The following is a 13518-nucleotide window of genomic DNA, read 5'->3' as shown; positions in this document are numbered from 1 at the left end:
TGTGTTGTGGCCGAAACGTCGTGAGAATATTATTGTGTTATTTTATTTGATCAAATTATTATTTTATTCTCATTCTACGTGACTTTACCGAAAGAACCAAAGAAGACTGCCCATTGACTCAACAATTGTCATAGACTCAACACTGCCCGTAGACTCAACACTGCCCGTAGACTCAAAAGTGCACATCCGATTAGCACGGTCGGCTATGTACGGTGCAAAAGAAGTTCAACATACAGTCTGTTCTATAACGCCGTATAGTTTTAATAGCGCGATTTGGATATAACGCGATGATGAATGTGTTAGGTAACAGTATATTTTGCTGTAGCGCAGGATGCGTATTGGATATAACGTGATTGAGTGAACGGAACTACGTCGCAGTGCGAGTAGGAATAAGCGGTTTGTACGGCTGCCTCGGCGTGGCATTACACGAGGCACTGGGATGCTGCTGGATGCTTCTAGATGCTACCCCACGTTCCTCAGTCTTTGTTTGGACTGCGTATGCATCTCACGTGTTATCGCGGACTGTGCATTATTCATGATAACGCGATTTTTCCATAACGCAGTGTTCTTCGGGAACACAACTACAGGGACTCCTCTACTTACGAACGAGTTAGGTTCCACAGGTCTGTTTGTAAGTCGACTTGTTCGTAAGTCCAAATGTACTCCTGTCGATTTCAAACGTGGTGTACGGCATGTACACTAAACATGGGGAATGGCTTTAAAAGTTGTATAATCTCCTGCAGATGTAGATGCCACTGCCTCTTCATGTTCTGCCGATGTAGATGCCACCACCACCACCATCTATTGCACGGTGGTTGACTCTCGGTCCGAACAGCTGAAAGTTCGTAAGTCGAATGTTCGTAAGTAAAGCAGTCCCTGTACTAACGCGCTATTGAAGAACAAGACTGTACGCATGTTCTCAGAGAATCGATGCCACCCTGGAATAGAACCACCATGCGCTGGCAGAGAACTGCAATAACAGACACACACACAGACACACAGACACACATACACATACACACACACAGACACACACAGACACACAGATACACAGACACACATACACACACAATGCGCGTACCCTCGGAGTGACCGTCGGGACCTCTCAGAGATTGAAAGACGCAGGTGACCCTGTGGCGGGAGATGTCACCACTGGGGTCGGGGGGGCTACTGCCTCCCGAGGTCCCTTCGAGTGACCTTTCTCTTACCCCTCATCCATCGTGCCGCAGTGAAAGCGGAATTGAAAAACACATTTGAATGTGATCGGGTTTTTATGTTTTGCGTGCAGTCATTAGGGAACGGACTGAAAACATCAACTCGCTCCACTTGAGAAGCCGATTTAATTGCAAATCAGTCTGCGTGAGTACAGTATATGGGTCTCCACACTCCACGTGAGTCTACGGGTCTCCGCGTGAGTCTACGGGTCTCCACATGAGTCTATGGGTCTCTGTGTGAGTCTATTGGTCTCTGTGTGAATCTACGAGTCTCTGCGTGAGTCTACGGGTCTCTGTGTGAGTCTATTGGTCTCTGTGTGAGTCTACGGGTCTCCACGTGAGTCTATGGGTCTCTATTTGAGTATATGGGTCTCTGTAAGTCTACACGTCTATGTGAGCATACTGTATTTGTTTCTTTGTGTGTCTATGGGTCTCTATTCGAGTCTACTGGTCTCTATGTGAGTCTATGCATCTCCATGTGAGTCTAGGGGTATCTATGTGAGTTTACAAGTCTCTATTGAGTCTATGCATCTATGTGAGTTTATAAGGTATTTATGTGAGTCTATGGCTCTCTATGTGAGTCTACGGGTCTCTATGTGAGTCTATGGGTCTCTGTGTGAGTCTATTGGTCTCTATGTGTGTCTAGGGGTCTCTATTTGAGTCTACGGGTCTCTGTAAGTCTACACGTCTATGTGAGTATATTGGTTTCTTTGTGTGTCCATGGGTCTCTATGTGAGTCTACCTGTCTCTATGTGAGTCTATGCATCTCTATGTGAGTCTACGGGTATCTATGTGAGTCTATGTGGATATACATGTATTTGGTATCTATATGAATCTATGGATCTCTATGTGAGCATATTGGTCTATATCTGAGTCTATGGGTCTCTATGTGAGTCTCTTGGGCTCTGTGTGAGTCCATCGGTCTCTATGTGAGTCTATGGTTCTTTATGTGAGTCTATGGGTCTCTATGTTAATCTATTTATCTCTATGTTATGTTATTATATTGGTCTCTACGTGAGTCTATGGGTCTCTATGTGAGTCTATGGGTCTCTATGTGATTCTGTGAGTCTCTATGTAAGTGTATGGGTTTCCATGTAGTCTATGGGTCTCTATGTGAGTCTATGGGTCTCTATGTGAGTCTATGGGTCTCTATGTGAGTCTATTGGTTTCTATGTGAGTCTATTGGTTTCTATGTGATTCTGTGCGTCTCTATGTGAGTCTATGGGTCTCTAATTCAGTCTATGGGTCCCTTCCCGAGTCACTGGTGGACCAGGCTGAGACCACACTTGGTTTAATCGCAGGGCGGCCACATCCTGGACTTCAAACCCACGCTCTAATCGGGCGCCAGCTCAGTGCTCACGTGACCTCTGAGCCGCCTCTAAATCTGCAAACTCTCGAAAATGAAAATGAGAATGAAAAAAATTCCACCCCGTGGATTTTTGAGAAAAACGGGGGGTGGTGGTCAGAGACAGTGTCCTGTCTACATGGAGGCTTCCCGGTGGGGTCGCCCACAACACGACCCATCCCCCCACCCCACGCCATCGGTCATCCCATCAGACGTTCCACGCGTCCAGATGAACCCGTTTCGCCGCAGTAGCATCACAGTCGTCAAACGGAGGGTGCCGGAGGTCCTGCTGCTGCTGCTGCTGTTGGTGGTGGACATGCTGCTGCTGGTGCTGCTGCTGCTGATGCTGCTGGTGCTGCTGGTGCTGCTGCTGCTGGTGCTGTTGATGCTGGTGGTGCTGCTGGTATTGCCGATCTTCTTCACACGAATCACCGCCGCCACCGTGAGGTGAGCGCGCCGCTCCAAACACCGCCAGTCCCAGCCCGGGGCTGGTCAGGCTGGCGGCGTGAGCCGGCGTCATCTGGGGTGGCGCCACCGGGGAGGAGCGGCAGGAGCTCTGCGTGGCCGGAGTGGAGAGGGTCCGCGGTGGTGGCGGTGGTGGCGGTGGCGGCGGTGGTGGTGGGGACTGCGGCTCGGCCTTGATGCTGATGTGGTGAGGCAGCGCCGGGTGGTGGGACAGACTGCTGGCGCACGATCTGCACCGGGACAACAAGCGGCATCGTCATCATCGTCGTTATGGTCGTCATCATTGCCTTCATTGTTGTTATTGTCATCATCGTTGTTATTGTCATCATCATCGTCGTCATCGTCGTCATGATTGTCATCATCATCGTCATCATCATCGTCGTCGTCATCGTCATCACCGTCATCATCGTCGTCATAATCGTTATTGGCTGCCAGTGGATCTCCTTCGACCCCCTGCCCCTAGGTATGTTGTTTATACAGTGAGGGAAAAAGTATTTGATCCCCTGCTGATTTTGTACGTTTGCCCACTGACAAAGAAATCATCAGTCTATAATTTTAATGGTAGGTTTATTTGAACAGTGAGAGACAAAATAACAACAAAACAATCCAGAAAAACGCATGTCAAAAATGTTATCAATTGATTTGCATTTTAATGAGGGAAATAAGTATTTGACCCCTCTGCAAAACATGACTTAGTACTTGGTGGCAAAACCCTTGTTGGCAATCACAGAGGTGAGACGTTTCTTGTAGTTGGCCACCAGGTTTGCACACATCTCAGGAGGGATTTTGTCCCACTCCTCTTTGCAGATCTTCTCCAAGTCATTAAGGTTTCGAGGCTGACGTTTGGCAACTCGAACCTTCAGCTCCCTCCACAGATTTTCTATGGGATTAAGGTCTGGAGACTGGCTAGGCCACTCCAGGACCTTAATGTGCTTCTTCTTGAGCCACTCCTTTGTTGCCTTGGCCGTGTGTTTTGGGTCATTGTCATGCTGGAATACCCATCCACGACCCATTTTCAATGCCCTGGCTGAGGGAAGGAGGTTCTCACCAAAGATTTGACGGTACATGGCCCCGTCCATCGTCCCTTTGATGCGGTGAAGTTGTCCTGTCCCCTTAGCAGAAAAACACCCCCAAAGCATAATATTTCCACCTCCATGTTTGACGGTGGGGATGGTGTCCTTGGGGTCAAAGGCAGCATTCCTCCTCCTCCAAACACGGCGAGTTGAGTTGATGCCAAAGAGCTCCATTTTGGTCTCATCTGACCACAACACTTTCACCCAGTTGTCCTCTGAATCATTCAGATGTTCATTGGCAGACTTCAGACGGGCATGTATATGTGCTTTCTTGAGCAGGGGGACCTTGCGGGCGCTGCAGGATTTCAGTCCTTCACGGCGTAGTGTGTTACCAATTGTTTTCTTGGTGACTATGGTCCCAGCTGCCTTGAGATCATTGACAAGATCCTCCCGTGTAGTTCTGGGCTGATTCCTCACCGTTCTCATGATCATTGCAACTCCACGAGGTGAGATCTTGCATGGAGCCCCAGGCCGAGGGAGATTGACAGTTCTTTTGTGTTTCTTCCATTTGCGAATAATCGCACCAACTGTTGTCGCCTTCTCACCAAGCTGCTTGGCAATGGTCTTGTAGCCCATTCCAGCCTTGTGTACGTCTACAATCGTGTCCCTGACATCCTTTGGAGAGCTCTTTGGTCTTGGCCATGGTGGAGAGTTTGGAATCTGATTGATTGATTGCTTCTGTGGACAGGTGTCTTTTATACAGGTAACAAGCTGAGATTAGGAGCACTCCCTTTAAGAGTGTGCTCCTAATCTCAGCTTGTTACCTGTATAAAAGACACCTGGGAGCCAGAAATCTTTCTGATTGAGAGGTCAAATACTATTTCCCTCATTAAAATGTAAATAAATTTATAACATTTTTGACATGCGTTTTTCTGGATTTTTGTTGTTGTTATTCTGTTTCTCACTGTTCAAATAAACCTACCATTAAAATTATAGACTGATGATTTCTTTGTCAGTGGGCAAACGTACAAAATCAGCAGGGAATCAAATACTTTTTTTCCCTCACTGCATTCCCCAGAGACAATACATTTAATGCTTTATTATTTTATTAATGGAGCACAATATTTAAATAGAGTCAACCGTCTCTGTGATTCTACGGGTCTCTGTGAGTCTATGGGTCTCTCTGTAAGTGTGCAGCTCTCTGAGTCTGTGGGTATTCATGTGAGTCGGTGGGTCTCTGTGAGTTTATGGGTCTCTATGTGAGTTTACGGGTCTCTGTGTGCATCTATGGGTCTCTATGTGAGTCTATGGGTCTCTCTGTAAGTGTACAGCTCTCTGAGTCTGTGGGTATTCATGTGAGTCGATGGGTCTCTGTGAGTTTATGGGTCTCTATGTGAGTCTATGGGTCTCTATGTGAGTCTACGGGTCTCTGTGCGAGTCGTCTGGGATTCTGTTGTCTCACGCGAGGGTATTGAGCGCCGCTGGGTTGACAGAGGTCTGCTGGCTGTGCACCCAGCCTGGCACGGAGACGTGAGGCCCCCCGGGAGAGGGGAACCCAGCCAGCGGGGACAGCTCGCCCGTGGACAGCAGGAAGTCTGAAAAACACACGGCGGAATCAAAGGAAAGATCCCCCGTGGTGGCTTGCAGACTGTGGGGGAAAGTGCCGACAGCTGGCACTCATTGCGGCCGGCGCGGCGCGTGAGGGGGGTGGCTGGCCAGCATCGCGCCCGGCCGCCTTTGTCTCCCCAGTGACGATGTTCACACGCCGCACCAGGTACTCACTCGAGGCCGAATCGACCTAGGGGAGGCCCCAGGGCCTGTTCAGATCACCTTCACCGTGTTTTGGTGGCGGCCGCGAGCGGGAATCGGTCACTGCTGTGACACCACTCCCACGCGCGCGTCTGAGCGCACGTACGTGGTGACGTGTATGCTGTGACGTGTACGTGATGACGTGTACGCTGTGACGTGTACGGTGTGACGTGCACGTGGTGACGTGTAGGCTGTGACGTGTACGTGATGACGTGTACGCTGTGACGTGTACGGTGTGACGTGTACGCTGTGACGTGTACGGTGTGACGTGTACGTGGTGACGTGTAGGCTGTGACGTGTACGTGATGACGTGTACGCTGTGACGTGTACGGTGTGACGTGTACGTTGTGACGTGTACGAGGCGACGTATACACTGTGACGTGTACGGTGTGACGTGTACGTGATGACGTGTACGCAGTGACGTGTACGCTGTGACGTGAACGCTGTGACGTGTACGTGGTGACGTGAAAGTTGTGACGTGTACGAGGCGACGTGTACGCTGTGACGTGTGCGTGGTGACGTGTACGTGGTGACGTGTACGGTGTGACGTGTACGCTGTGACGTGTACGGTGTGACGTGTACGCTGTGACGTGTACGGTGTGACGTGTACGTAGGACGTGAACGTTGTGACATGTACGAGGCAATGTATACACTGTGACGTGTACGCTGTGAGGTGTACGTGATGACGTGTACGCAGTGACGTGTACGCAGTGACGTGTACGCTGTGACGTGACCGCTGTGACGTGTACGCGGCGACGTGTACGCTGTAACGTGTATGTGATGACGTGTACGCTGTGACGTGTATGTGATGACGTGTACGCTGTGACGTGTATGTGATGACGTGTACGCTGTGACGTGTACGTGATGACGTGTACACAGTGACGTGTACGCTGTGACGTGTACGCGTCCACGTGTAGGCGCGCACGAACTGTCATCATTTTTATTGCTACATCAGTTTGCTTGGCGTTGCGATTGCGAGCAACGGGACAGTCCCAATCGGCGTTTTTGTCACGGTCGTGGCCTCTGTTTCAAAAGAAAGGGTCGGCAACGTTGCCGCACGTGGTCCCCAGTCCGATGATCCCGAGTCCGACGATTCATCTGCGCTCGGAATTTTTTCCTTCCCCTCAAAATTGTTGGAACGCGACGGCGGGCAACACGGGGGAGAGCAGACGGGGCTCAGCGCTTGATGGTGAATGCACCACGCCGCAGAATCTCGCCCTCTCTTATCACCTCCCGGTTAGCGCGGTTGGTGCGAAAGAAGTTCAACATTCATCCTGCCCATAGACTCAACACTACCCATAGACTCATCACTGTCCATAGACTCAACACTGCCCATAGATTCAACACTGCCCATAGACTCAACACTGCCCATAGACTCAACACTACCCATAGACTCATCACTGTCCATAGACTCAACACTGCCCATAGATTCAACACTGCCCATAGACTCAACACTGCCCATAGACTCAACACTTCCCATAGACTCAACACTGTCCATAGACTCAACACTGCCCATTGACTCAACACTACCCATAGACTCAACACTGCCCATAGACTCAACACTGCACCATAGACTCAACACTGCCCATAGACTCAACACTGCCCATAGACTCAACACTGCCCATAGACTCAACACTACCCATAGACTCTACACTGCCCATAGACTCAACACTGCCCATAGACTCAACACTGCCCATAGACTCAACACTGCCCATAGACTCAACACTGCCCATAGATTCAACACTGCCCCTGTACACGAAGCATTCCCCCTCCTTAACCTCCTTCCGCTCCTCTTTAAAAGCCTCACCACCTCTTCTCCACCCCCCATTCCACTTCCCTCCCCTCGCCCCTCAACTCCTTCCCGCCCCTCCCCTGTAGCCCTTTCCTGATCCCTACACCCCCCCTCACCCATTCCTTTCACCCATTCCCCAATCCTCGTATGCCCCCTGGTCCATCTCATTGTTACATTCTGCGTCATGTGAAGGCACTCTATGAATATCAATGCCAATCACGGTCTTGTTCTCCTATAACGCCGCGTGGTTTTCACAACGCGAAATGTATTTATATAACGCGATGATGAATGTATCAGGAAGCTTTTACAACGCGGGATGCCAATTGCATGTAACGCGATCGAGTGAACGGAACTTGCGTTGCAGCCCTGGGATGCTGCTGGATGCTTCTAGACGCTGCCCCACGCCCTCAGTCTTTGTTCGTCCCTGCATTACGCATTTCACGTGTTATCGTGGACCGTGGTTTACCGCCCATATTTATATTTTATTTATTATAACGCGATTTTTTTCAGGAAGGCAACAACTACTATCGCGGCCTTATAGGAGAAAGGGTTGCGCGTGTGTGCGTGTTCACGTGTGGGAGCGAGTGTTTGCGTGTTCACGTGTGCGCACGTGTGCATGTTCACGTGTGGGAGCGAGTGTTTGCGTGTTCACGTGTGCACACGAGTGGGTGCATGTTCACGTGTGGGAGCGAGTGTTTGCGTGTTCACGTGTGCACACGAGTGGGTGCATGTTCACGGTTGGGAGCGAGTGTTTGCGTGTTCACGTGTGTACACGAGTGGGTGCATGTTCACGTGTGGGAGCGAGTGTTTGCGTGTTCACGTGTGCACACGAGTGGGTGCATGTTCACGTGTGGGAGCGAGTTTTTGCATGTTCACGTGTGCGCACGAGTGGGTGCATGTTCACGGTTGGGAGCGAGTGTTTGCGTGTTCACGTGTGCTCGCCTGAGTGTTCACGTGCTGGCGCGTGTGTGCGTGTTTACGTGCGTGCGCGTGTGTACGCGAGTGTGTGTGTTCACGTGTGAACGTGCGCGTGCGTGTGTGAACACGTGAACAGCCACTCACCACTACTGTAGCTGCCCGCGTATCCAGACATGAGCCCCTGTACTCCTTGGCCACAGCTTACCCGCTGGTTCTGAACAGGTACACAACAACAACAACCGCCGTTCACCATTAAGTGGCGGTGACGCCACCACGACCCTTTGTGCCAGCCTAGGTGCACTTTGAGGCCATGTGAAGTGTCCAAGGCCCGCTGGCAGAAGGTCACAGGACAGACCCAGGTGCCAGGGGTTGACTGGCGGAGGTGACTGGCAGATGCACCAGCTGTGCCTCCTACTGTGCCAAATTGCTGTGTTTTAGCCACCCGGTGCTCCGCTCGTTGTTGTGAGCGTCGCTCCTCTTGCCCTCCGTTGTTGCTGGAGGGCGACTGCCTCCAACTGCCCAGCAGCGTCCTTCACGAGCCTCCTCCACAGAGGCAGATCTTGACGCCGCTGGTACCGGTTATCGGCAAGTCCACTCAGCTCTACATCTTCTTGTTTAACATCACTCCATCTCTTCTCCAGCCAGTGCCGTGCCCGTTTAGCCCCCCATCTATCTGGCCGAACAGAAGCTGCTTGGGCATGCGGTGCTACACCAATACCATTACCCCGCCATTCACCACTAAGTGATGGTACCTCACCACGGGGCCTGTGCCAGGCAAGGCCACGTGAAGCATTGAAGGCTTGCTGACAGGAGGTCTCAGGACAGACCCAGCAGTTGCCATGGGTCGGCTGATTGAGATGACCGGTAGATGTGCCGGGTGTTACACACACTCACTCACAGCAACAGCAATCACAGCTCGCAACACAGGCTGTTATACCAACAGCAGCTTGCGCCGCTACGGGTTTGGCCGTGATAATGGGGATACGACGACGGGAATTCGGAGTGGCTGCCGGGTTTGAGATCCGCGCACGAGATCTGGACGGTGTGTGCACGCGCCGTCCAGAGCTCCCGAGGACACGAGGGTGGTTTCTGTCGGGTGACATCGTCTCGGTGGAGTGAGACCCGTAGCGCTCCACCACCCGACCCAGAGCAGCAAGCGGGATTCTCTTGAGCTCTGAGCCTCTTGCTCACCTCCGATGAGCACGGTGGGCTACGTACGGCGCGAAATAAGTTCAACGTACATACTGCTCATAGACTAACACTACCCATAGACTCAGCACTGCCCATAGACTCAGCACTGCCCATAGACTCAGCACTGCCCATAGACTCAACACTGCCCATAGACTCAACACTACCCATAGACTCAGCACTGCCCATAGACTCAACACTACCCATAGACTCAGCACTGCCCATAGACTAACACTACCCATAGACTCAGCACTGCCCATAGACTCAACACTGCACATAGACTCAACACTGCACATAGACTCAACACTACCCATAGACTCAACACTACCCATAGACTCAACACTACACATAGACTCAGCACTACCCATAGACTAACACTACCCATAGACTCAGCACTGCCCATAGACTAACACTACCCATAGACTCAACACTACCCATAGACTCAGCACTGCCCATAGACTAACACTACCAATAGACTCAGCACTGCCCATAGACTCAACACTGCACATAGACTCAACACTGCACATAGACTCAACACTACCCATAGACTCAACACTACCCATAGACTCAACACTACACATAGACTCAGCACTACCCATAGACTAACACTACCCATAGACTCAGCACTGCCCATAGACTAACACTACCCATAGGCTCAACACTGCACCTCCGATTAGCACGGTTGGCTGCGTACGGTGGAAAAGAAGTTCAACTTACATACGCGTACATACGTGTCGCAACATCTGGTGAAATGCACAGCAACACCCCGGTTCACATCGGGGGATGTGTTCCTAAAATGTCGTAGTAGTAGTAGTAGTGGGTGGGTAGGTGGAGGCCAAGGCTGAGGCGACGGATAACGGACGACGATGCCGTCAGCGACGTGAGCGTGCGGGGTTGGGGGCGACGCTAATCCGGCAGCGGTTATGAACAATAAGCGTGACGACGTACTTGCGAACCGACTTATAAGGGGGAGAGATACGTTGAGGTGATTACCGCGGCTCCAACGTAACCGCTTTCACTGAACACCGCTTTTTCCAAACACGTCCGCCCAGCATTGGAAATGGCAAAAACGTCGACCGTTGTACTGCTGCTCGTCCACCCAATCTCACCAGCACGAGGGACATGCCAGGCTGCTTGGCGATTGGTCCGTGCGATCTGCCGGAGTCCAGCCTCCTCCCTCCGGCAGCCAATCCCGTCCCGGGGGGAGTCGCTGATTTTCCCAGAATCCCTCCCGGCGCGGGGCCGCTACCCATGATGCCTCGGTGCGAGGACGCGCCCAAATATGCGTTGCCTGGGGAAACAAGGGAATTGAGCACGTGACATCATCATCATCATCATCGTCGTCGTGGTCTATCCACTGCTTGATGGAGGCATCATCATCATCGTCACACATGTTCCATCCACTGCTGGATGGAGGCATCATCATCTTCGTCACACATGTTCCATCCACTGCTGGATGGAGGCATCATCATCATCGTCACACATGGTCTATCCACTGCTTGATGGAGGCATCATCATCATCATCGTCACACATGTTCCATCCACTGCTGGATGGAGGCATCATTGTCATCGTCACACATGTTCCATCCACTGCTGGATGGAGGCATCATCATCATCATCATCATCGTCACACATGGTCTATCCACTGCTTGATGGAGGCATCATCATCATCACACATGGTCCATCCACTGCTGGATGGAGGCATCATCATCGTCATCGTCACACATGGTCTATCCACTGCTTGATGGAGGCATCATCATCATCATCACACATGGTCCATCCACTGCTGGATTGAGGCATCATCATTATCATCACACATGTTCCATCCACTGCTGGATGGAGGCATCATCATCGTCATCGTCACACATGGTCTATCCACTGCTGGATGGAGGCCTCCCCAAAGGCCACCGCTCACAATCCCACGATGTACCGATCCACCCAGGAACCTGCGCTGCACACGGGGCTGCCGATGTTGTCACTGCTCCATCTCGGAGTCCTCCTCGGTGGCTGTCTCAAACGAACGCCTCTCACGAATTAGAGACGCACAGAGCCACCTCCCTCACTCCACTGCTGGATGGCGACAGCCTCCACACGCAACTGCGGGCTGTGGTGGTGGGGGTTTGTCCATACTTCACCACACTGGTCACGGTGAAGATGACGGCGATAACTAAAGGGAAATTTCACGAGAACTGTGTTCCTATTATGAATGCGACAATGCCGTCTCGTGGTGACAGACAAAGATCCCCCGTGTAGCCTGAACAGACTGCCGGGGCAAGTGCTGTTAGCGAGCAGCACCTACAAAGACAAAGATCCCCCGTGTAGCCTGAACAGACTGCCGGGGCAAGTGCTGTTAGCGAGCAGCACCTATGAAGGCCGGCACGGCACACACGAGGGGGTGGGTGGCCAGCACAACGCACGACCGCCTTTGTCTCCCCAGTGGCGATGTTTACTACACACCGCACCAGGTACTCATTTGAGGCCGAGTTGAGCACACACACATATAGACACGCCTACACACATATAGACACGCCCACACACATATAGACACGCCCATACACATATAGACACGCCTACACACATATAGACACGCCCACACACATATAGACACGCCCACACACACATAGACACGCCCAGAGTGTGAAAACGTGAAACGAGTGTATAGTGCTTCTTCAGTGTGGCAAGGCTCATTTGAGGCTGAATCGACCTAGGGGGAGGCCCGGGATCGGTCCGGATAATCGTCACCGCTGCTGGCCGTGAGCGGGCATGGAAGTCGGGAGGCCGGAGTTCGCAGCGGGCTGACCGTGGTGCACGATCGCTCCCTTGTGGTCAAAGTCCGCACGCATCAGAACAAGCAATGTGTGGCGATCACGGTGGTGATGACGCAGTGCCGCGTGTTACCACGAGGGGTGGCGAGACGATGTCACAGTGAACTCGCACGTGCGATCGTTCGCATATCGCTGCCGGTGGTGGCGCACGTGCACAGTCCAACAACAACAACTTAACGCGTTCCCTGTGAATAACAACAACAGCAGCGGCAACAGCATCCACAACAGCACCGCACGCGCGTGTGTGGCCCTAATAGGATAAGTACATAATGGGCGACGTTTCGGGTAATGGTCCTCGTTCACTGCGAACGTTTGTTGTCCTTCCCCACGTACCTCCCATTAGCACGGTTGGCACCACGTACGGTGAGAAAGAAGTTCAACATACGGTACATACAGCCCCATAAACTCATACTGCCCATACAGTCAGAACTACCTATAGACTCAACGCTGAACCTCCAATTAGCAGGATTGGATACGTACGGTGCGAAAGAAGTTCAACATACGTACAGCCCTCAGACTAACACTGCCCATAGACTCAACACTACCCATAGACTCAACATTGCCCATAGACTCAACACTGCCCATAGACTCAACACTGCCCATAGACTCAACACTGCCCATAGACTCAACACTGCCCATAGACTCAACACTACCCATAGACTCAACACTACCCATAGACTCAACACTGCCCATAGACTCAACACTGCCCATAGACTCAACACTACTCATAGACTCAACACTGCCCATCGACTCAACACTGCCTATAGACTAACACTACCCATAGACTCAACACTGCCCATAGACTCAACACTGCCCATAGACTCAACACTGCCCATAGACTCAACACTACCCATAGACTCAACACTACCCATAGACTCAACACTACCCATAGACTCAACACTACCCATAGACTCAACACTGCCCATAGACTCAACACTGCCCATAGACT

General features: G+C 51.6%; 1 protein-coding gene across 1 annotated transcript in view; it reads right to left on the bottom strand.

The window, feature by feature from the left end:
• Positions 1-240: 240 nt before the first annotated feature.
• Positions 241-13518, bottom strand: part of LOC142905682 (uncharacterized) — an 86456-nt gene continuing 73178 nt past the window's right edge. Inside the window, exons 6-9 of the mRNA XM_076052591.1 lie at positions 10854-11035; positions 8701-8770; positions 5500-5632; positions 241-3254 (exon numbers count right to left, since the gene is read on the bottom strand). Coding sequence (XP_075908706.1) covers positions 2768-3254; positions 5500-5632; positions 8701-8770; positions 10854-11035 — 872 coding nt within the window. The 3' untranslated portion in view covers positions 241-2767. The remainder of the gene's footprint in view (positions 3255-5499; positions 5633-8700; positions 8771-10853; positions 11036-13518) is intronic.

Source organism: Petromyzon marinus, chromosome 57 (assembly GCF_048934315.1).
Source record: "Petromyzon marinus isolate PM22_M1 ecotype Great Lakes invasive population chromosome 57, UKy_Petmar_22M1.pri1.0, whole genome shotgun sequence".
Taxonomy (NCBI): domain Eukaryota; kingdom Metazoa; phylum Chordata; class Hyperoartia; order Petromyzontiformes; family Petromyzontidae; genus Petromyzon; species Petromyzon marinus.
This window is presented reverse-complemented; position numbering and strand designations above follow the sequence as displayed.